The sequence below is a fragment of the Prosopis cineraria genome, unplaced genomic scaffold (genome assembly GCF_029017545.1).
Source record: "Prosopis cineraria cultivar Desert tree isolate PC_DT_omini unplaced genomic scaffold, ASM2901754v1 PC10, whole genome shotgun sequence".
NCBI lineage: Eukaryota > Viridiplantae > Streptophyta > Magnoliopsida > Fabales > Fabaceae > Prosopis > Prosopis cineraria.
Genome location: NW_026555341.1, coordinates 5,550,419 through 5,575,859, shown reverse-complemented (window position 1 = coordinate 5,575,859; position 25,441 = coordinate 5,550,419). Strand labels below are relative to the sequence as shown.

Here is a 25,441-nt window from a genome sequence, read left to right as displayed (position 1 = left end):
CTTCGGGATTAGGTTGCGTTCGAGAAATAAAATTAAATAAAAAAAAGGAAAAATCCATAACACAAAATTGGAGACTTGGAGGAAATAACAAAAAAAGACGGCAAAGCAGATGAGCACATGTGCGCGCTCTGGAATTGGTCATTGTTTCCTTCACTTTTCGATCGATGAGAAGGCTATAGGCCTAAGATGGAATATAAGGGTTGACCACTATCTCGCCCTCTAGTCAAACACAAAAGATTTCATCCCTGTTGAAAAACTGTGATTTTAATATTTTAGACTAAAAATATTTGTCTTGAGATATCGTCTTTGTACCTTGTAACTATTTGCAGCGATAATAATTAAAAAAAATTAACCATAATATAATTTATAAACCTACAAAAGTGAAAGAAAAAGGGAGAATTATATTTAGATCTTATATAAAAAAATTAATTACTATAAAATTTATTGATAATTAAACTAAGATAATTGATGATACAATCAATTATTAATAAATCTTTTAATAATTAATTTTGTGTGTGTGGAGTTTCAGTGTAGGTCTCAAAAAAAAAACCATAAACTAAATGTATTTAACTATTAAAGAGAATAATAAGCTAGTATTGCGGCAATCTACTTTTCAATTTGGCAAATTGATCTCAATACTATAAAAAAAATTATTTATCCATACACTATACTTTTGCAAATATTTTCTCATATACTATAAATTTAGAACTTAGCTTGTATTATATCAAGATCCAAAAATTTTTTAAGGAAAAAAAATAATTTTTGATCTCTACACTTTACTTATATTTTATTATAGGTCTTTACATTTTTTTTGATATTTTGATTCTTATATTTTTATTTTTGATGTTTTACATTTATTTAAGATCCCTATACTTTGATCATTTTAATCATTTAGAGATTTAAAATATTAAAAAATGAAAGTATAGAAGCTCAAAATGTTAAAAAAAATATAAAAACTTATAATAAAATATAAAGCGTAAGAATTAAAAGTTATATATATATATATATATATATATATATAGTACAAAACTCGCCTAATGTCAGACTAAGTTTGTATTCATGAGAGAGAGAGAGAGAAGAAAAATCAAAGTGCAGGCATAACCTATCATCTCCACCCCCACTTCCTCTCTCCACCCTGTAAATATATATTTGCTTGTTACATGTGGTGCTGCGGCTTTTTCTCTCCCAACATACAAGGATTGTTTGTTGTATAATATAAATAATATTCTATCTATGTAAATAAAATACAATAACGATGCTTTATAATTTTACTTTTTTAAAATAAAATTATAATTTTTTAAAATACTCCTGAACACTTAATTATTATGTTATAATATTATTTTAATTCTCTCTTGGTATACTATTTTAGTATAATGATTAAATGTGTAGATATATTTTTAAAAATTATAACTTTATTTTTAAAAAGTAATTTTATAAAGTATCATTATTGTATTTTATTTATATACATAATCTTATATCAAATTGTTTTATAATTTAAGACAAAAATAAACCACACCACCACTTATAACACGCAGGTATATGTCACTCGCGCACACAAAGGGAGGGAGCAGGGATGGAGAGGTGTGAGCGAAAGTGGAGAAAGGAAGCAAGGTGTGGGAATGGTTGGTTATGCTTGCACATTTGTTTTTTTTTTTTTTTTTGTTTTATGAATAAAAACACGGTAGATAGCGATCGAGTTTTGTACTTTTGTATAAAAAAAATGTTTGAATCCTAGTGTGATACAAACCAAGTTCAAGATTTATAGTGTATAAAAAAATTCTTTTAAAAGTGCGGGATCAATTTGCTTTTAATTTTCATCTCCCAAAGTTTTTATGATGAAAAAATTTATATAGACAATCTTATATATTTGAGGTACTTATTTACAATTAAAATGAAATATGCACATCTTTATTTATTCTATCATAAATTCTTATTATTTGAATTATTAATTTATAAAATTTATATGTTTATGATTTGGTTAAATAAAAATATATTAAACATATATCAATTACAAAAGTCCTGTCCTTTCATGAATTGATGGAATATTAAAGAAGAAGGGATGACTTGGAAATCAATATGGCCGCAGTGCGTTAAATTTCAACGGTGTGATTCTCAAAACAGGAGACTCATCGCATAAATGCCTAATGACCACGTAGATTGTGCATGATGAGAATTGGAAGATGCTCCTTTCCATTTCCAGGATATTTATTAAAGCACAGTGGTCCTTGCTTAGGAAGAAGAGGATATACTCTCTTAGCCAAAATAGATCAAGTAATGTGGTTAAAGTGACTTAAGAGGGTTGATTTTTACTTTTTTTAATAAAAATTTCAAATTATCTTTAATTAAAATTATTAACTGTATTATCACTTTATAGCCAAACATACATGCCCCACAAATAAACCAATTAGATATGTAGCTATTTTTTAAAATAACTCATCAAAGTTTTATTAAAATTTACAAGATTTCTTGCATTATGAATTAAACGAAATTTCCAAAAAATGGTTTATATTGAGAATATGAAGGAGTAACTGTTTTTATTAAATCGTTAATATAAACATAAAATATTTTTGAAAACAATTATTCAACACAATGGTACCTTCTAATCCCCTGTTTGGTAGTTAGGGCATTGAGAGGGATTCCTCCCCCTTCCTCCTCTCCCGGCCTGTCAGTGGCTGTTATCCCTCTCTTCTTTCCTTTCCTTTATTAAAATCTTTTTTTTCTTCTCTTCGTTAAAATCCTTTTTCCTCCTCCCCTTTAACCAAACACGATGCAAGTCTCACTTACTTGGTGCCTTATCTCTGTCGTTGCACGCTCTCACTTGATCTCTTCATCATGCTCCTCATCCAATCTCCTCCTCACATTCATCAAGCATCGCTCATCGCTCGTCAAAGCTCATCAATTTTAAATCAAAGTTCTAACCAGGTAGCCTGGCGTCTTGAACTTTTGATCATTAAATTTTGACCCTTGTTTTTAAAATTTAGAGAGTTTCCACTACGCCTTTATGGAAGGGGGAGTACTCTTGTTCTTGAACTTGCTTATTTCAATATTATTGTTATTGTTTTTTATGGAATGACAGATAGATATTATTTTTAAAAATATTTTAAATTAAAACACGTGAAATTTACTATTAAAGTTGAAAGACAATATAATTGTTAAGTGATATTTACTCTGTTAAAAAATATAACACATTTTTTAAGAGATTAAATATTTAAAAATATAAAATATTTTTAATTTTTTAAGAAATAAATATTACTGAGGTATGCGGAAGTTGATCTCAGAACCTTTTATTTTTTTTAGTCAATTAATTCCGCGCTATTACTGTCATCCTACGCGGACCAGCCTCAAAATGGAAAAAAGGTCCCTCCCTTTCTTTTCTCTTTTTTTTTTCCTTCCCTTTTTCAATTCTTATCATTCATCAAATTTATGATTAAAATAAATTTATTTAACAAGATAAAATAAATGGTGGAAATTGAAAAAAAAATGAGAAAAAAGAAAGTGGGAAACCCCTCTCCTCCTCAAAACAGAGGAGGGTTGTCTGCTTTTACTTCTAATTAAACACAGCCACGAGAAAATTGCAACAAGATAAGAGGTGGTGAGAAATATTAATAAGAAAAAATTGCCGCAGGAAAAAAAAGCAAAAACTATTATTCAGGTTTCAATTTAGTTCAGGGAGTATTCTTAACCTTCCCAATCTGCAATATTCATATTCTAATTATTTACGAAATATTTTTATTAAATATCTTTTTGGGCCAATCGGTATTTCAAATTTCCAAATAAATAAATGTATGTTGCATGGTTATTCTTTCCATTCTCGGCTGAGATCCCAGCATTGAGGAAAAGAGCAGAAATAACGTCACGCAAAGCTCTTACATTCTTCTCTATAAGCTAGTCTTCTCCGTGGAAAGTCTTCAGTCTCCATAGCCACCCGCATCAAGCATACTTCACAGCTCACTCTCCAAAGTGATTAATAATTCATAGAAACTCTGAATTAGGGTTCCTCCACAAAATCTGGCTTGTTGGAAGCCTTACTTTACAACCATCCACATCCACGTTACTCGCTTTCACACTCCTCTCAACCCCTCCCCCAACTTTTCTGTTTTCACGCAGCTCGGAAGGTAACGGGGCTTTAATAAAAGTGAACGATATGTTGGCAATTTGGGGGTGTCGTTTTGACCGGAATGGGTGTGGCCAAAGCGTGAAGGTTTAGCTTGTCGTTGACGAACCTGGCTCTGTTACCCCGCCCAAGTACTAAGAATGTGTGTTGGAGATCGACGGCGACGGCGCAGGCGAAATTTCATCATGGGAAGCCGATCTCCTGGTCCGTGGTGGTGTGCGGGTTGATGCTCTTCGGGCTGGGTCTAATTTCGCTTTTAACGGGTCATTTGGCTTCTGATCTCGAATGGTACTCCCAGCGATTGGTTCAGCACACATTCTACTCCAGACTGGTAATTTTTATGTGATCGAGTGCGCGCGCGCGCGTTTTACGTGATTAAATTGGCACTGTTGCGTAAACTGGCGTCTCAAATTGGTGTCTTGTGTTGTGATGCTTACTGTTTTAATGCTAATTTTATGTGACGCTGAATATAGAGTGCGGTTGTCGATGGATAGCTTTGGTTTCGTTGGCATAGTTTTTAACCGGCAGCTTTAGATGAGATGTGGAAGTTGTTATTTTTGTGCCTAAAATTAAAAACATACTTGATGTTAACCTTTGTAGGATGAGGTCTACCGTGATCCAGTTGATGTATGGCAGTCTCAATATTCTAGATATTACTATGGATGCAGTGAGAGGGGACGGCACTTTGCTTGTAAGTAAATTCACCATGTTTTGCCTTCTGTTTCCAATTTGATAACTGTCAATGGCCAATTACCATTCAAGCACGTATTCTTCCTTGAATTGCAATTAACTATGTATGAGACATCAATATTCTCTATAAAATATATTATGAGTTGTGTTGTTTATAATCTATAAACATTGAGTTTCAAACTCCATGCAATGCATGATAAAACGTATTTAGAATCTATAAACAGTGAGTTTCAAACTCCATGCAATGCATGATAAAGCGTATTTAGTTGGCCAAATTGTGATCTAAATGCTATTTGCTTCAAAAGGGGGGGAAAAAACCTCTATTTCTTAAAATGATAGATGAATATCAATGAACAAATAGTGATTTCCATGCTATGTTTTGCTTGTAACCCTTTTGGTTGATTGGTGAATTCCTTTTCTCCTTGGAATTAAATGACATCATTGTGTTTATTAAGGATGATAGAAACTTTGGCTAGGGTTTTGCATCCTCTAGAGGTCCTTTTATACTCCCACCCCATCCTCTCAACCTTCTTGCGAAGCTGAAAAGCATAAGAATCACCACTGCAAGAAGAAAAGCAAGGGACAATGAAACTATTTGGGACAATTTGGCAAGACATTGGCCAATAAGACAGAAGGGATTATTTACTTCGTGCTATGATCTTTCTGGTTTCCATCGCAAATTCTTCTCATGTATGATTGAGTAAATGTCTTATGTTGTTGGTCACCGTATGGTAAAGAATCAACAGTTCCATGGGACTCTTATTATTCAAGCACCAATTTTTTCACATTCACTTCATAGTCCTTGGTTATTATGTTGGAGTTCAGAACTTTTCTTGGACTATCTTGTCATGCATTTTATGTTGGTTGACGATAGAAGTAATTCTACGTTTACAACTAAAGAAAAGTATCCTAGGCATGGTATGTTTATGTATGGCACAACAAAATAAATGTCAAATCTAAAGCTCTGATAAAAGTCACCATAAATATCATGATCTGTATTGTTACCTTTTGCTCGAGATGCTACAAAAATTGGGAAATTCTATTGTTCCTTGAGTACTTTTTTTCTGGGGTCAAGATCTGTTTTTTTTTTTTTTTGTTAAAAAGAAAAAACTATGGTTGATGCAATCTAGGTTGACAGAAGTTTGCTTTGTGGCACTTTATGCAGTTTATGAAAAAAATTTAATGAATCCATGATATATTTTGTTGTTGACTTGTTTCCAATTTTTAATATGTTTCTTCTTAAAAATTTACTTCTTAAGGATGGAGCAAGCAATACTAATTTTCTATGTGAAACTTTATTTGAATTTGGTAACTGGACAATGTAGCCACTGTACGTGAGCATTTGTCAAATGGTTACTTGCTTGTTGCAACTAGTGGTGGACTGAATCAGCAAAGAACTGGGGTAAGTACAAAATAAGATTTTATTGTTTACCATATCCCTGTAAGAATTTGCGCAAGATTTTGTGGTCTTTATTTAATGATAAGTTATACCTGTACGCGTGAAAGAACTGGGGTGTTGATTGTCTTAGTTGCATCCCTATAAAATTATACATTAAAGGCATGGGAAAAAAAATCAGAAAGGCTTTTTTTTTCCCCTTCTCTCAAGCTATTGGTTGTTTCAGCTATTTATGGAGAAAGTTCTTTTCATATTTGTGCTGATAATTTGCAGTACATTTTTACACTTATATAATAAATAAATTCTTTCTTTGGGAATGACCATTATATTCTTGCTTTCAGATAACAGATGCTGTGGTTGTTGCTCGAATTCTTAATGCTACACTGGTGGTACCTGAATTAGATCATCAATCATACTGGAAGGATGACAGGTAATTTACAAATTTCAGTTGGTTTCTTATATGCTGGTTAAAGTGGGTGAGAATCAAGTTTACAGTTATTTTTGTCTCAGACACCCCTTATTTGTATACAGTGACTTCAACAACATTTTCAACGTTAATTGGTTCATCGCTTCTCTTGCAAAAGATGTTAAAATTGTCAAAAGAGTACCTAACAAGGTCATGCGCTCAATGGAAAAGCCACCATATACAATGCGTGTACCTAGGAAATCAGAGCCTGAATATTATCTAGACCAAGTTTTGCCAATCCTTCTGAGAAGACGAGTAAGGCCATAGTGTGATTATACTTGTTTTAAATTTCTGTTCTTTTTCCCCTTCTTTTTTGTGTAAGCGTGTTTTGTTTTGTGCAGCATATTTGAACTGATATTTGGGACGTTTTGCAGGTTCTGCAATTGACAAAGTTTGACTATAGACTTGCAAATAACCTTGATGATGAGCTGCAAAAACTACGTTGCCGTGTTAATTATCATGCTTTAAGATTCACAAAACCTATAAGGGTTCTTGGTCAGAGGCTTGTCATGAAAATGAAGAAGATGGCAGACCTTTTTATAGCTGTCCATTTGAGGTTTGTTTGATGAATGGATAAAGTTTAAGTTTAATTATCATTTAAAGTAGCATAGGTTTTCTGAAGTAGTGCTTTATTTCATATAATTGAAACTGGTTCTCTTTCCTTTTTTTATTTCTGTCTCATTAATGTATATGCACTGTCTAGGTTGTATATTTTCTTTTCTACTTTAGTCCAAACTTGTTTCAACCTGTTTGATTTGTCTTTCTCCTTGTGCGCCTTCTGTACGTGGGTTGCAAAATTAGAAAGCCAATGTATTTGCTTCTTCTGTTTCATTGAGGTTTGAAGGGAGGGTGAGAGGCAGTATACTTACTAGTTCCTACTAATTTTTGTTGCAGCTTATCCTATAAGTATTATTATTATTATTGTTATTGTTATGATTTTTCATAAAAGACTGAGCAATAGATGTTAATCCAGAGTTCAAGTGAGTTTGGCCAATGAGCTTACAGCTCATGTAGTGCTTAACTCAGTGTTTAAGATTTGAGGCGCATATGATGTCAAGGGTGTGATTACCATCCTTCCCGTTTCTCTACTCTTTACTCCTAAGGTTTTGTGTTTCCTTCATAATAAAAAAAAAATTAAGTGAGAGATCGGGGCTGGGGGTATTGATGGCAATTGCTGTTGTCTATGATATTTAGATCATTTTAACAGCATTGATAGCTGATTTATGGCAGGTTTGAGCCAGACATGCTAGCTTTTTCAGGTTGTTACTTTGGTGGAGGAGAAAGAGAGAGACGTGAGCTTGGTGAAATTAGAAAAAGGTGGACAACATTGCCTGTAAGACTTCATTCCCTGAACATATCATGATATAATCCTTATTCAAATGCCAGGAAGACAATGTTTGGTCATTTTGGTTACTGATGCTTGAGTTGCCAACCTGCATTGTTTTACATGCATAGCTTAAATATGATTTCAAATTCCATACTTGCTCCGTTTCTGTATATAGGAAAAAAAATCAGAGTTTAAGAAAATCGGGTAACTACAATAATTATGTCTGAAAACAAAGAAATTGAATTAAAATACCTTATGTTAATCAACATGAGCGTGCATTAATTTTTTCTTGTTAATGTAAATTATGAAGGGTAATTTAGGAAATCTGTAATAAATGCTTATTGAGATATTTGATTTTGCTTATTTAAAAAAAAAAATTCAAAAGTGACAGTTTCTTTAACAAATAAAAACGGAGGGAGGATTGTTTTGCCACGTGAAGTTTGTTACAGTTTATGGCAGGGTTATTTCTTTTGAATGTTGATATGAAATTAATGTACCTTTTTAATTTACTCGTGTAAATAATTCAGCACTTGAGCCCGGATGGAGAGAGAAAGCGAGGGAAATGTCCTCTTACTCCTCATGAAGTTGGTTTAATGCTGCGAGCACTTGGTTTTGCAAATGACACGTTTGTCTACGTTGCATCAGGAGAGATATATGGTGGAGATGAGACTATGCAGCCCCTTAAAGCTCTTTTCCCTAACATCTTTACAAAGGAGATGCTTGCTGATGAAGAGCTGAAACCTTTCCTTCCATTCTCCTCCCGCCTTGCTGCCATTGACTATATTGTCTGTGATGAAAGTGATGTATTTGTCACTAACAACAATGGTAACATGGCCAAGATTCTTGCAGGCAGAAGGTAAGATACAGAAATTTGTTCTAATATCATGAAATTGTGGGATGTTATTCTGCTAGTGCATAATTTATTGTATTTAGGTGAAATTACAAGGACATTCAATCAGTTAATTTACCCATCTTTAGTCTTTCATGAAAAAAGGATGAATTATTCCGTAAGCCTAATCTGTCTTGATTATGAACATTAAATAAAAATCAGGAGTTCCAGACATACATACATTCGTAGAGATGGTCTGATTGTGAGATTAGTGTTCAAATCGTATGATCCATTTAATTTTTCTGGGTTAATAGTATACTCAGCCTACGGTGAGTTTTGCCCTTTGAACCAGTACTGATTTTAAATGAAATTTCTCATTTAGCCCGAGTCGACTTTGGCTCCTTGTGTATAAATATATTGATTAAGCACTTGATGCTAACTACTGGACTGTACAATGCATAGCATGCGTTTCCTTAGTTGCTTTAAAACCTGCAAGTTGCTGCCTGTGAAGGTTATAATTGCTCTTTACCAATTCAGGATTTGTTTCTCAATCCTTGTGGTTTCTTTTATTTGATTTTATTCTTTCGGTTGTATTTCTTGTTCAAGGCGATCTGAGGGAGGTGTTGGGGTCCACAGAAGAATCTAAACTTGCTGATCTGATTTTGCGAATTGTAGGAGGTATATGGGTCATAAAAGAACCATTAGACCCAACGCGAAGAAGCTTAGCGCGCTGATGATGGCAAGGGATAAGATGGACTGGGATACCTTCTCCATGAAGGTTAAGGCATGCCAGAGAGGATTCATGGGAGAGCCAGACGAGATGAGACCTGGACGAGGAGAATTTCATGAATATCCCTTCTCTTGTGTGTGTGAGAAACCATTTGTGGATGAAGATACTCGGAGAGGATATCACCCTTCTAAGCATAGTGCCACGAACGTTGCGGCAGAAGATGACGACTAGTACTTCCTTGTCTTGGAGATCAAAAGAAGAAAATGATTGTGCTCGGTATATAATTATTTATTGTTGGCATCTGGGTGTGATTCAGTATGGTATGGTCATTACCCCTCTTTACTTCGGTGACGGAATCTAAGGAGTTGGTGAATGGGCCAGGTTAGAGCCATATAAAAGTTCAAATTGTAGCCACAAATGTCCGTGGATATGCTCAGTTCAAAGTTTTACTTCACCTGTGAGTTACAGTTGCATGTTATCTTCATTTTGAGTATCGTCACGCAGGTCGTGATCATTTGGTTTTTGTTTAAAGGCGTAACCAGACCGTCTCACTTGCCTTGTGCTATCTCAGTCGAGCCTGCCTAAATTTTTGGGTGGGGAAGGCATAACCAAATTATAATTAAAAATGCTTTTTTTTTTTAATTCATTTCACTAACACGTAACTTAGACAGGTGTGAGAGTTGAACAGGTACACTCGCTCTTCATCATGCCATGATCCAATCCCGAAACACGGAGGCAAGGGGAAGTGAAAGGAGGTCAACCCGAATAAAGAAAAAATGGAAAAAAGTCTATAGGTCAGTATGCCATCACGTTATCATTTAATCATTGGCAAACCTCTACAGACCACAGATTAACAAGGAAAATATTCCTACACAGCCTACACGCCAAAGGCCCAAGGAGATCATTTCATTACAAACAAGACTAAAACTGAATCGTTATGAACATCTACCTGACTAGTTTAGCCTAAACCGAAAGAAGCAAGAATTTTAATTCCTAGCTTCCCTACTGTAATAATATACACATTTACGCCGGGTGTATCAGTCGTCCAAACTACAGGTGCAACTTTGACTGAACTGCATCACTGCAACGAGAGCGATCACCCTTGGTTATTATTCCCTGTATCAATCAATCAGTCAGTGGCAACGTAAAATAGATGCACCAGAGGTTAAAAAAAAAAATAAAAAAAACACTGCACGTCACCGGAAATAGAAATCCTTGCATAAGGCCTCTAACCCCTTGAAGCATTGCGGCTCTGGTTTTTGTGACTTTTGTCATGTGAAACGGAAGGAACCTTGGTGATTATCAAGGAACTCTGCAGTCCTTCTAATAGCTGCCACCTCAAAGCACGAGACGACATCAACACCAAAACAAGCAAAAAACAGTGAATACAGGACCAGTATTTCATCATCGCAAGGTCAAGCAATGAAAATGCCTCCCCCCACCCCCCCGGGGGCCCCTTCCTTAAAAAATCTATATGAAAATACCAGCATTTAAGTTAGGCAACTCATAGGGTAACCGCAGCAACCGACATCCACTACACCCTCCCCATGCTGGAACTATATCGCTAAATGCAGCCTTGAACAACTCAGTTATGGAAAAGTAAAGATAATAAATACTCACTCTTGATGTTGGCTGGATTCGGCGATTGGATCTACGGGGCTCAATGATTTCAGATGTTGATTTTACAGAATCACTGTTCAACACTTTTTCCTCCTCAATCTGGTCCAACTTTCCACCAGCCGGTGCAAGTTTTCCTTTACTTGCCCTTGATGTGGATGTCTTCTTAGAGGAAGGAGCATCAACAGAGGTTGGCAGTGAAGAAAATAGGATTGGTCCCTCTGCTACTCCATCAACCGAAGAGTAGGATGCTGTCTCCAATTGAGTTCTATTATCTGACGCATTTTTAAAATGGTTTGCATCCTTGATCCTTTCTGTGTCGTTGGATTGAGAAAATGCATTTGCCAAAATATTGTCTTGCGGTGGGATTGAACGGTCCAGAATAATATGTGACTTTTCAGGCTTGGAAGTCTTGTACTTGGGATTGGCTCCTCGTTTCTCCTTTGCATCATTCTTGGAATTACTTTTCCATCCTCGAGAACCAGGAACTTGAGGCATCAAGAAATTTGCTAGCTTAACCGAATCATTCCCATCATTAATTTTATTGCTCCTATCAGCTACATAATGCTTGCTTACTTCCATAAATTTCCTTTTCTTTCCAGGCTTTGGAACACCAAAAATCACTCTAGATCCTTCTTTCTGAAGGCCAGTCCTTGCCGTTCTGTGTGTATCAGGCTTATGTTCATTCTTGCTGGCTTTACCAATGTTAAATACTTTCTGATTCTCAGTCAAATCAAGTAATCTCAACTCATCATTCATAGGACCACCCAGTTTAAGTCGTTTTTCAAGTGGTGTATCACCCTGCATGCAAAATAAACGCCTCAGCATAGACAAAAATGAAGATGACCATAAGGTGAAGCTGTATACAATATACCTCATGGGTAGAATGGTCATTTGCTCCCACCCTAGAACATTCAGTCCACTTCCCATCCTTCCAAATTTGTGATGGACGGAGATAACATGCTCTAACCACTGATGTTTCCTCAGTAGCTGCAGAGAACAAATTTGATATAGTACATTCAAGAAAATCGTAGGAAACGTTTTAGAGTGAAAACTGATTTATATTTGATAAATGATGCACGTACCAGGAAAGTGAACAGTAAATGTTTCATCTTTCTTGATCCCTGTCACAACTCCTTCCCGCCAGCTGACAACAAAAAGAATGAGATGTCAAATAAAATCCAGCATCACGCGTATTTTGGTAATCTGAAGAATTTAAAACCTTATTGAAGGAATGAAACATTAGATGGGCTGCAAAAAAAGATCTGAGATTGCAGTATGAAAACAATGATACACCATAACCAAACAATAAGACATCATGTTGCTGGGTCTAGCTTTGCAGCTTCGATGAAAATTGAAGGTAAAATCAAAGTAAGTTCAATCTGTAATGATGAAAGATCATTCAATGAGCATTTCTCTCGGGAAATATATCCATCAGGTTCAATATCCTCATCATCCCTGGCATCTCAAGTTATTTCATGATTGTAATGATACAACAAAAGGCTGATAATTAAAATAATACATTAAACTCTGGATAGTCACACCTTTCTTCTATCCATGCATCAACTCTATCGCCAATAGACCAAGCAAAATCTCCCATAGCTGCTCTACGTCTTTTCCTCGTTCCTTCATGATGCAAGTCAGTTAAAGGGCGAGCAATGCGTATTCTGGGTGGCTTGTCTACTTCACCTTTAAATGCAATCCATTCCTTTAAGGGCCCGGCACCTACAAACAGTGACATTTGGTCATTAGAAATAACTTCTGTAATGTAAAAAAAAATTGTTCACAATCTTAATTCAAGATGACTGGCAATATTTAACTCAAAAAATGTGCATAGGGCACGAGATACAACAGAACATATCCAAAATCGCATAAAAGTAAGATTCAAAGCCAAACCAGGAACTAGCATACTAAACCCAACACAAACGCTTCTACAAGAAATTGCAAAAGCCAGTTAGATGACTAATTTTTACATCCAGATATTCCTAGTTTCAAGAGTTCAGAATCTTCAGATTGCTCACACAATAAGCGTAATCCAAAGGGTTTAGCATATAATGGTCAATATTAGAAGACAAAGTCCTGTTAGTTTTATTCAGCAGCCAAACGTTTTTAAGATTTCATTCTCATCAAAGAACAAGCACCAGTAAACTCTAACCCACCTCCATCAGCTACAAGGGAAGTGTAGCAAACATAAGCATCACCATCCTTCAGGCTCAAAACATTGGCTGTATACCATGCTGCTTTCCATCCTTCTCCATCTTTGAAAACCTGAAACATAGGATTGCTTCAGTTAGGTGGAAAAAAATCTCACTTAACAGTAAATTATTCACGACCATAAATTGAAACAAATCAACCAAAGTGCCAACTCTAGAAAAAACCTCTATAAGTGAACCCTCCTTGAGTTTCTCCTCCAGCTTATCAGATTCATTTCCAAGCCGTGTTTCAATATCCGATTCTGGAACCACATCAATTGAAGTGACTGGTTCAGAAACCTTGTGGACCTTTGGCCCTCTTGTATTTTTTCCATTGCCGTTAATGGAAATGGAAATGCTATCTATTGGTCTCATATGATCCTTTAATTTCTCATTATGCAACTTATGAAAAGGTGGTTGCTCATTTGTAGCCATCTGCTTCTCCATTTCATCAGAAAAACCATCTTTGTTCAGTGTATGAGAAGTTTCAGGGCTGTCTCCAGCATTAACAAAGTTTACCAGACCTCTGGTCATTTCTTTTAATAATCCAACCTCCTGAGAAGAAGCTTGGGCTACACTCCGAAAACCCTCAGGAGCAGCATCTATCAAGTCACTAAATGGCAAAGGATCACCCATAGTTACAAGCTTTCCTGCCCGAGACACAGCTTCTGCAGCCAGCTCAGCAGCCTTCACAATAGCTTCCATGTTTTCAGCTTGCTTTACAGCAACTGAAGCAGCTTCTACTCTCCTTCTAACAGCCTCCTTGGCAGCAACCATGATGGAATTATTGGTTCCATTAGTACCTCTCAAGATAGATGCAGGAGTAGCTTTTCCAAATTTATTAATACTGTCAGAAAGTTCAATACTTTGGCAGGGATTCTGATTACCAGATGAGATCAAAGCTTCATCAGCCATCAGTTTTGCTTGCAATGCAGCATTTGAGGCAACATTGCTGGCAGCAGCCGCCGCCTTTGCAACAGCTGCTGCAGCAGCAACTGCAATGGCTGCAGAAGCTAGTTTGGCTTCAATATCCGATACCAATCCAGAGTTTTTCTGCTTATCTAACTGATTCCATATCTCTAGGCTATGACAGACAGCAGCAGCAGAAGAAGCAGCAGCTTCCTCTGCATGTGCTATAGCTTCCTTAACTTTACCAAGGGATTCATCTGACAAAGCCCTCTTCTCTATCATCTTATCATTTTGGGCGTGATCAGCAGGAGATAGAGTGGATACTGACACAACTGATTTTTCTGTATTTGTTTTGGGCACATTACTGACAGCAGTTGTGATGGCAATGGAAGTAGATATATGGCTACTAACAGCAGAAGTCAACTCTAATTGAGATTGTGACTGCAATGCCTTCTGGCTAAGATCCTCAGATATCAGAACCTTCTTTCTTTTTTTGGGCTTTGGATCAGAAGAATGCTGAGCAGGTGATACTGTTACATTTGTATTGTGTAGAGGAGCAGTCGCAACAAGCATGCTCTGTGGACCTCCAGTGGAAGATGGGATACTAGAAATAACATTCTTCATACCAGAGGAAGGAGGCAAAGGCGATCCTTTTACAGAACTCAACTTAACTGTACCTGAAACAGGTGATGCTGAAGGATGAGAACTGTTACCAGGTGGAGGAGTTGAAGAAGCAATCCATGGTCCGTGAAGGGGGGCCTGGGATATCCAAGATGTATTATGTCCCAGAAAATTCCTCAGAGGTGAAGTTTGATAAGGATGTAGGGAAGTAAGAGCCTGCGGGTAATCCACAACAGAACCTCTTGCAAGAGCACTGGATTGAAGGGAATCACAAGGAGTTGGTATAGTCCAAAGGGGAGATGAAAGAGACATTAAAGGATTTACAATTGGTGGAGTAGCATTGCTGCTTGCTAGACCAGAAGGTGAGGAGATAGCATTGCCTTGTAGTGTGCTCTGCTTAACTGCAACATTCCCAATTCTTAAGAGTCACTTTTAAAATCAGAATAGGAGAAACAAAAAGTCATAATAACATACCACATCGTGACAGCTGGGGTGCTTCTAGGTTAAGTGAATGAGATTTTTCGCCAAGCTGTCTTTCTATGCATGCACGCCAGGCTTTCTCCCACATGCTCCTTCCACCACCTAAAACACAGGTTGAAAGTCAATATTTTCAGTGAAGAGGAAATAATTGAAATGGCAAACAAGAAATCACAACAACCCCCAAAAAAAAAAAAAATCAACCTGGACCCCCAAAAGCTGATATCATATATGCCTCATCAGGTGCCATGCCTTGACTGCAGCAATACAACAAATAATTAACTTAACCACCACCATCATGAAAATTTTAAAACATCCTTTTTATGGTAACACTGGACAAAAGACCAATCACTATATCATGAAAATCCAATGTCTTGATTAGCCCCAAAAGAATCCAATATCTCCCTCAAGCCTCGGTGTCAAACAGAACTGAAGGGTTAACAATGAAATAGGCCTCAGGTTCAATGTGCCAGTGAGAACTGAAAGGATAACAAGACAGGCTGAGATTTTCCCATTTTTCATTTACGTATTTAGCCAGTGGGAGCTATCATAAATTGTCTACAGATAGATAAAGGGTGAGAACACATTATTCCTAAAACACCACATGTGACACCATAATGATTAAATAACAATATAATGAAAGCATTTGAACTCACATCAAAGCTCCATACACAAAGATCTGTGCACGCAATTGTACTTGCTGTAAATCTGTAAAAGGCTGTTGAGACAGAACAGATGGAGAAGCAGAAGTATTCAAATCTGGAAGACCAGATGTTGAAGCATTTAGAAAAGGAAAGGGTTTGGTGCTGCTGGAATCAATATGTCCGTACTGCTGCATCTCACTGGATTGCATCAGCTGGAGACTGGAAGATGGGCTCAAGGAGACATTACTTGATTTATCCCCTCTTTCTGGTTGTCTAGCTGGAGTTGCTTCTTTTGCAACGCTCCCTTTCCTAGAGGACTCCTTTCTTGGTGTCTTATTATAAGTTCGCCTAGTCTTGCGCTCAGATGTACCTTTGGAAGCATTAATTCTGTGGGATATATCTCCTGCAGTTTTAGTTTTTGTAGGGCCTAACACAGAAGTTGTAGGAGATACCTCAACCTTCAATAAAAAGGGTAAAAAAAAAAAAACGTCCATAAGATTGCTTGGCTAATCATTTACATTGATTCCAATGATCAAATCCTCTACACCTTTCATACGATCATACTATAGGAGCCCCTTGCATATCCAGAGGTTAATTCAATCAGCAAGTAAGCAATAAAGAAAATAAGATTCAGATATCAGTATCTTTAGACTTTGATTATGAACTTCAACAAGACTTACTGTTGATGCTTTGCTGGCCACAGCAGCAGGAAGTGATTGACTCTTTCTGACATCTTTTGTAGTCAGATTTGTAACACCTGTTTTGGACAAATCTGTCATTGGATTGACCTCAGAAGTTAAACTTTTGTCATTTTTGGATGCTTTACTTTCCTTTGAATCAGAACCAATAGACGGCACATCTGTTGCACTTGCATCCCTATTGATGCCCTCAGAAACTGAGGGATTCTGATCAGTGGATGCCTTAACCTGATTCCTATCATTATCAGTCCGAGAAGAATTTCCAGCTGTGATGGAGGAACTGCTAGTAATATTAGCAGTACAAGTAGAAACATCTCCAACCTGTTGCAAAGCAACATGAGAATCAGGCAAAGGAGCAGAAGGCCTGGAAACTTGGCTTGCATGCAAAATGTCACCTGCAAAACAGAATCTTGTAGGAGTCATACAAACATCTGAACCGGAAGAACATGATGAATGAATATATAAAGTTAAGTGTTATAATCAGGTGGGCAGAGTTAATTACTAACAATTAGTACCTCTTCAAAATTGAGTCATCAAATCGCTCATTAAAAGAAATCACAGAAAAACCGCATATTTGGTACATTCTAGAAGTACAAGATCAATCTCAAAAGTTGACAACTTTAACTTTCGATCACCTGAGAGTTTTGAGGATGACTTTTCATGCCTTTCCTTGTCATGTTTATCAAAAGAAATTGCAACTTCATCACTCTTTTTCACAGTTGATCCACATGGAACTGAAGGCACACCACTCACACTTGCACACTCACGAATAACCTCATCAACTTGTGCTCCCTGAGGTTCACTTAACTTTTCAGCACCACTGGTCCCCTCAACCAGCAGACAATTGTTCACTGTTTTGCATGAAAGTTTTGCAAAAGCATCAGAAGATGCATGCATTTCAGTTCCATTAACAGAAAAAGCTTCCTTTTCAGTAGACCCAACCCCAGTAGCTGTGGCTACTTCTGTAACTATTTTGGCCGAATCTTGTTTTACATCAACTGCTGCAGACATAGAAGATGTATTCTTTGGGACATTATTGTTACCAGTAACTTCATTGATGGAAAAGACATTGATAGAAGGAGGTGGAGCATCCATTGTCTTACAGGGAACCGGACAAATATTTTCCAACATAACTTTTGAAGCTGCAGAAAAAAAAAAACAGAAACCTTGGAGTTAGATTATGTTATATGCCAAACCAGCATTCGTCTTTAAAAATTAATCACAATATACCTGAATCATTGACAGCCATGCCACTGGCTAAAGCTGTGGAAGTTGTCAACTCAGTTTCCTTGCTCCCAGCACTCAGAGATGATGAACCAACTCCCTTATCAACCAAATGGGATTGGCTGATGTCACAATGCTTTTGACTAGAAACAGTAGGTACCTTTGTACTCATTTCCTCATTTAAAGAAACATCTTTTTGTAAGTTTTCTTGTTCACCCTGCCCATAAACGTCATCGTTTTCGCATGTTTGGATTGATCCACTCATACCAAGAGATTTTGTAGAAGAAGCCACCATGGAAAGATCTCTTACTCTGTTATCACTATTTCCTTCACTCTTATTAAAAATATTATTGTCTTCCTCCCTAATTACATGATCCTCAGACTGACTGACTAAAATCTCCTTTTCCATTGGATGATCACTGTTTAAAACTGCCTTTTCTTTACTGGCATTGCTCCCACCATATGTATTCCTCTCAATGGTAATCACATCCGGCTGCTGATCAGAAGAAATCGCATGGTTGGAATTACTTGTCTCAGCTAGTTGTCCCTTTGAACTAGTGTCACCTTTAATTTCAGCCTTAGGCAAGTCACATAGATTTTGTATGGGTCTATCATCTATCACTGCATCTACATTTGCAGCATCCCCATCTGAATTTTTGGAAGATATATCTTCATTGCATCTTTTTGCTTCAAGCAAGTCAGAACCTGATACCACACCATTCATGCCAGCATCAAGGCCCTCAACTGCCTTTACACCTTCCAGAGCTTGTTCTGTAGAGACTGAACAAAGAGGTTGTTTATCTAGAGAATGTGCATCACTTGCAGCTGCAATTCCATCTGAAGTTTGGGCGTCAACGTGAGCATCTTTGTTCAATGTAGAAGATTTCATATCTTGCTTATCAAATTTTGCTGGCAAACAACCTTGCTGCACATCACCAATACCAATTACACAATTTTCTAAATTTTGATTGTTCAACACATCACAAGTAGAAGAGTTACTCTGCAGAGATGCCACAGAAGCATTAGCCTGCACCCCAGATGTAGATAACTCACGAACTTTGTCATCCAGTGAGTCATCAGCCAAAGCCCCAACTACTTGGTTTACCTCGTTACATTTGCCATCAGTATAAAGACTTCCCTCAGAAACAGGCAAGTTAATATTTCTGCACATATCATTACTTTCCAGATTACTAGAGCTTCCAATAATGGATGAGTCAACTCCATGACCTTGGGAAACATGAGCCTGAGACAGCTCCCTTCCAACTTCCTCCTTCAATCCAGACAAGCTTCCATGAATAACAGCAGGTGGATGCAAATCTTTAACATCTTTTTCTAGTACACTTTTAACATCAGATTTAGGATTGGGCTTCATTTGCTTAGTTAAGCAAGCCAGTTCATCACAGGCATCAGATTCCTCAACAACTTGCCTAGGAATAAGTTCCTCCTGCCCAACAGATTTTAATAACATTTCAACAGATTCTGAGGAAGTAGCCTCAGACCAAACATTGTTATGCCTTGATATAGAGCATGACTCAGCTGCAGCTGAACTAAACTCTATGCCACTACTTCCCCGAGAGAATGCGTCAATCCACTGGTTATCTTCGTGACTTTCAATGCCAAGGAAAGCTTCAGTTTCAACCAAACTATCAAATCTTAAATGCCCTTGAAGGTTCTCATCAAACTCAAATTTAGGTAGAGCATATGGCCTTAGTACTGGAGGAAATTTGGTGCTCCCTTCACCAGCTAAATGAAGATTCCGGCTTTCATTGTCATCATAATCCATGGATGTATCCCTAAAATCAATAAGATAAAATAACAGAAAGTATGAGTATAAACTACATATATAGATGAACAGAAACAGAAACAGATACATGAATACAGCTTGCGCTACAAGTAAATCAAAACACATGTAAGATTGGTCCCACAAGACATTTACACCAATCTGGGCATAAGCATGCAAACCATGAATAAAGAAATAACTAGATGGACAGAAATGTGAAAATTTTTATTACAAAATTGTTGCATAACCAATAAATGCCCAAAGAATACACTAAGCTCCCCATCCTTTTTATACACAGAGCTGTAATGGCTTTTTTGCCGCTATTTTGCTACCTAACTAACTTTCCTCATTACATTATTAATATCATATCAATACTCCCCCTCCCAAAGGAGTAAAGGGAAGTCAGGGAACACATAGCATCTTCACCAACTTCCCTCCATAACAAAACAGAACAAGAAGATTATTAGGATCCAGTTGCTCAAACGTATTGATTTTAGGTATATTCCAGAAGCCTTCTCACACTTATGTAAGGGAATAACAAGGGCTGTATTAGTTTTCCTTCCTTACACTTCTCCTTTGAACACTTTGTGAACGCCTTGATTGGCCCCTCTATCCCCATCAGCTGCTGTTAACTTATGTCACAATAGTTAGTTATACACCATACACAGCCACATTATATCTCACCAGTTAATTACAAGTACAATAACTCTCCACTCTGGTCCCAAAATTGTCTCAATTCTGAACACTTCATAGATTCAATCAACTCAAACTTCAGTAAATATGCTAATTTTACTGATGTTCTTGGGATATCTTGCAAGAACATCAAACTTCCGGGTATCAAAATGTTTCATTATCCCATCAGAGTAACAGTTCTGTCATCACAAAAATATTTGACAAACATATATGCCAAACATTTATTACATCTTCTATCCAAGATAAACATTAATTATATTTTCTCACTGTCAAGCTACCCACAATGACCTGAAGATTGACCATGTAAGAAATAAGAAATACAATTAGCATATATCCATAACTTGCACCACTGAACCCTAAAAAAAGTTTCATCATCATGTAAAACGGTATGGCTTCATGTAAAAGCCATTGCAATAAATTTAGCTAGATCTTGTTTACAAGTTAATTTTGCATTCCCTCAAAACAGCACATAGCTTCTCTTCCTTCCCATGCCACCTTAAGCAGATATTAGAGCTTTCCAAGAGATTACATCTCATTTGACTTTCACATCAAATACTCTCAGAGGCATGCCTAAAGATTCACATATGGTATACAATGCCAAGAAGGAATTACTTAAATAAATTTCTGGAGAATAATAAAATCATAGCATGTAAAAACGAACCAGTTGCCTCAGAATCAAGGCCAAAATGCAAGAAAACATGTCAAAACAAGAATTTATAATTGCTGGGACAAGTCTCTTACATCTTTTCTAACATTAGGAATGACTCATCATTTCTTTCATACAAGACTACCTTTTGTTGCATTATATGAAATATGATCATGGATGGCTGCTTAAGCTTGGAAGAAGGCCTTATCAGCATTTGTAATAAATTTGCATTTGTTGTTCAAGGGGAGTCTGGATTGATATGTAAATTGCATCATTCTATTTATGGGCTCAAAGAATCACCATGAGCCTAGTTTGGGTGATTTACAATCATTGTTTGACAAATTGGGTTGATTAAAAGAGAAGCAAGCTATTAATTATTCTAAGTGCATCGTGCTTCTAATATTTGCATATATCTAGTTTGGGAATGATCAAGTTAGGATCTATACTTAAATAAAACCTACTTAATCACTTTTAGGCCATGAATTTGAAAAAAAATGAAATTTTTTTACACGTATGATGACCTAATCTAATACTGAGATAGTAATCTCTGAGAGAAAGAATTCACTAAATATCCTTCAAGAAACTGGCATGTCATGGGAGACATGAGAAAGTAATGTTAAACTTAAACTAGGACAGAAGGTGCCTTTGACTGTCCTCATTATACCTAGAAAAATGGAAAATTGAACTCTGAAATGACTTGATCAAATATCTTTTTTGTAAGTGTAACAAATCAATTCTTACATCACCATGCGCTAATCCTTGGCATCCAATGACATGTCTTCTCAAATATATCAAAGGGCACTTGAGAAAGGCTACTATATGAGGATCATGGACAAACTCAAGAGATTGGGTATGCTAATGCAGGTTTGGCAAAATCTCTTATAGATCAACTACCTAATATAGCATATTTCATTTTCATTAGGGAGAAAGATTGTATCTTAGAAAAGCAAGAAACAAGATGTTGTGAGTAAATCTAATGTTGAAACTGAATATATGCGTGATGAATTCTTCAAAAACTCAAATTTGAATATAAAAGCAAAATGACATTAATTTGTGATAATCAAGAAAGATGCTTTACATTCAACGTGGCCTTTCATGAGAGGAATAAAAATATTGAAGTTAATCTCCACTTCATCAGAGAGAAAAATATCATTTGGGAACGTTCAAAAAAGAAAAAAATTTGGAAATCTCACCACACACCATGTTTATTCCAACGATCAATTAGCTAATATTTTCACTAAAGCATCAAAGGAACCATGCATTTCTTATATTCGTAACAAGTTTGGCACATATGATTTGAGTGCTCCAACTTGAGAGAGAATATTGGAAAGTAAATAGGCTTCTAGATAGTGATGAGTGTTAGCATATGCAGCACATGTCTTAATCCATATTTGGCAGGTTAATATTGCATAATTAGTGGGATACTATTATCAAATTGCAAGTCTTCAATGTCTTGTACTGTCTTGTATCATTCTCTTACACATACAAAATCTCACACAGGTCAAGATTCACTAACTGCATTTCATTCAGGGTTTTCACTCTTTCTCCATTTGGATGCTGGCTTGGATGTGCTGCCGGTCAAGTGACCATGCTTCTAAGAACTTATTCAAAAGAGGATGGGGATTAATAATACAAAAATCTTTGTTTCTTGTTAAACGAACTTGTAGTTTACTTAAAAGGGGTTGCACAGCACCGACTTCCCAAGAGATAAGCAATCACATTCCTTCGCCAACTAATAACCATGATATGTTAAAAAGTCACACACAGCTTAACCGCTATGATATATTAAAAGCATTTCTTGAACTATTATTCTCGGCCCAACTAGCCGATCCGAATAATAAGAAAGAAATTAACTTATAAAAACAGACTGGCGATTTCAAAGCAAAATGAGCAGAGTCTGCCTAATCAAATATCAAATAGCAAGAAAATAAAGCTAAAGAAATAAAAAAAAAAGGAACCCTATATCCCATAAAAGTAGGACACGAAAAGTACCAGAACAAGTAAGTCTAGAGACGCTACCTCCCTCCATCCGGCGAGGAAATCCAGCCAGTTTGATCTCAACTATGCCCCAATCTTACAGTCATCTACTGCTTCAAAAAAAATTAGTTTCCGGTCAGTGTAATTCTATGAAGCGGCACAGCCTAAATACATGTATAAAAGATAAAAAAAACGCTCCCAGAAAAAAGTCTAATTTTATCTGACAGACAAGGAGAATCTTACCGGAGGCTTGGAGGTCCGTCGGATCGAATTAGGGTTCCGACGTTGATAGATAGCAGTCAGAGAAAACGGAAACAACCCGAAGACACCGAGAGTGAGTGATACTTCTCGGTGAGTTTTTTCCCTTATTCTCTCTACTAGTTTATTTTGTTTTTGCCCTCTACTCTCCTAGACCGAGGAAAATGCACTTTGGTATTCCGTTCTCTCCAGCTCATCAAAAATAAATGTCTGCGGGCGGTGACTGAAATTGAAAAAGTAAAGTTTGAGTTTGCAATAGCGGGTGATATCCAACGTGTATAAATTAGATATACACGTGGTTGGTCCTGATTCGAGCATAGAAATGATCTAGAGACTAAGGGTAACCTGCACAATCCGCAGCGTGGCAAGCACCGTCACGTGGACAGTCATCGATGGTTAATACCCGTGGAGAAAGAATCAGATGGATGAAGCGGTCTAATCTTGCGGTTGTAATGAGTATGAGATGTGGGGAGTGGGAAGGCCGGTATCAGGTGTGTTTGAGAAGGGTTTCGAATGTGGCTGGGAAAAAAGTACAGTTACGCATGTCTTTTTGTAAGAATATAATAACGTAATTTAAAAAAAAAAAAAGAAAAGGAAAACTGTAAGAACTATACACATATATATAGGATAAAAAAATAAAAATACTCACAAAATAATCAGTTGAAATACTCATATCTTAAAATGATAAAAAGAATAAAAATATCTATAACATTATATGAGTGAACACAAAAATAATTAAATTATTAGTTTTACCCGTTAAATGTTGACTGTATATGTCACATGTCAGTTTTTAATAATGTGAACTAATAAAGGGGTAAAAATACACACAAAGTCATTATTCAGGAGAAAAATACCTATAACATTATCAGAGTTAATGCAAAAGGGATTAATTCATCAAAAAATATTCCCAAATAAATTTTTACAGATGTTAATCGATCGTCGTATGAATATCTATAATGTTACTTTGATAGGTGTAATAATGACCAATTCGTCAAAATATATGCCACATGGTTTATTTTCATCGCTATTTATTTTGCCCTCTTCCTTCCTCCCTCTCCACTCATTTGTTTTACTTGCAAAACCTAAGATTCAACATAATAAGATAAATTGTATATAATTAAAAATCGACAATGAGTACACCTCCTTCGCTGCCCTACCTTAAGAACATTGTCAAAATTTTAAGTGATTTCATTCACGATAGGTTCACAATTTTCAAATAATTTTTGTCATTGTTACAAAAAAACAAGCGATTTAATTTGATATTTAGTCAAAACAATATTTTTTCACATTATATTCATATAATGATCGACTAACCTCCAAAGAGTGTTATTTAAAAATATTTTTTGTCAATATCAGCAAAAAAAAATCAACTTCTATTTAAGTGTTTGCTAAACAGTCAACATTTAAGAGATTTGATAGATTGATCATTTTTGCACCAACTCTAATAATAATATAGGTATTTTTACTTTTGGCCAGTGACTTTGTGAATATTTTTGCCCCCTTTATTAATCCATATTAGCAAAGACTGACACGTCACATGTATAGTCAATATTTAACAATTAAAGCTAACGGCATTAGGTGAAAGTTAACAATTTAATCACTTTTAAACCCACTCATGTAATGTTATGAGTATTTTTCTCCCTTCTCTTATTTTAGGATATTGAGTGCCCTAATTGACTAATTTGTGGATACTTTTATATATATATATATATATTGTGCATTCAATAAACACTGTTTATTTTAACCACATTTACAGTTTACACATGGCTTATAATGCATATACTTTCTTTAGATTAAAACATAAAATATTTTTTAAAAAATTTACCCGATTTAAAATATAAAGCATTAAATAATTTTTATATTTTTTGAACTATATCTCTACTTTATTTATTTTTTAAAATATGCATTAGAATTTTAATTATTATTATTATCAAGGTTTTTATATACAATATTTAATAAAAATATAACTAAAAAAGTGAACATTTTTTAAAAAATTAAAATTTCAACTGATTCATAAACCATAAATTAATTAACTACGACTTATACTATGATTTGAAGAAAGTATTTCTTTTACAAAAAGAAAATAATATATTTTATAACATTTCATGGATTCAAATTTTAATATATTTTTCATAGTGTCCTGAAAAAAATTA

General features: G+C 35.8%; 2 protein-coding genes across 5 annotated transcripts; one reads left to right on the top strand and one right to left on the bottom strand.

Moving 5' to 3' along the window:
* Window positions 1–3,822: 3,822 nt before the first annotated feature.
* Window positions 3,823–10,103, top strand: LOC129321535 (O-fucosyltransferase 29). 2 transcript variants are annotated; one of them, XM_054967328.1, is made up of 9 exons: window positions 3,823–4,445; window positions 4,715–4,805; window positions 6,130–6,206; window positions 6,542–6,630; window positions 6,732–6,921; window positions 7,041–7,222; window positions 7,897–7,999; window positions 8,521–8,849; window positions 9,498–10,103. In XM_054967328.1, the coding sequence occupies exons 1-9, from the start codon at window positions 4,341–4,343 to the stop codon at window positions 9,781–9,783; spliced, it is 1,452 nt and encodes a 483-aa protein (XP_054823303.1). In that variant the 5' UTR covers window positions 3,823–4,340; the 3' UTR covers window positions 9,784–10,103. The 2 variants fall into 2 exon arrangements, with proteins under 2 accessions (XP_054823303.1, XP_054823304.1); XM_054967329.1 differs by having other exon boundaries at window positions 9,429–9,641.
* Window positions 10,104–10,318: 215 nt separating this feature from the next.
* Window positions 10,319–23,472, bottom strand: LOC129321529 (uncharacterized). Of its 3 annotated transcripts, none has more exons than XR_008596023.1 (16): window positions 23,274–23,472; window positions 23,046–23,140; window positions 17,941–19,727; window positions 17,346–17,852; window positions 16,693–17,105; window positions 16,025–16,470; window positions 15,573–15,625; window positions 15,366–15,473; window positions 13,548–15,292; window positions 13,329–13,437; window positions 12,714–12,894; window positions 12,255–12,316; window positions 12,044–12,159; window positions 11,173–11,970; window positions 10,753–10,889; window positions 10,319–10,668 (listed from the first exon to the last, which is right to left on the bottom strand). XR_008596023.1 is itself a non-coding variant. In XM_054967317.1 (16 exons), the coding sequence occupies exons 3-15, from the start codon at window positions 19,715–19,717 to the stop codon at window positions 10,781–10,783; spliced, it is 6,417 nt and encodes a 2,138-aa protein (XP_054823292.1). In that variant the 5' UTR covers window positions 19,718–19,727; window positions 23,046–23,140; window positions 23,274–23,469; the 3' UTR covers window positions 10,319–10,668; window positions 10,753–10,780. The 3 variants fall into 3 exon arrangements, 2 of the variants coding, with proteins under 2 accessions (XP_054823292.1, XP_054823293.1); XM_054967317.1 differs by having other exon boundaries at window positions 10,753–10,882; window positions 23,274–23,469; XM_054967318.1 differs by having other exon boundaries at window positions 10,753–10,882; window positions 23,073–23,140; window positions 23,274–23,469.
* Window positions 23,473–25,441: the final 1,969 nt, after the last annotated feature.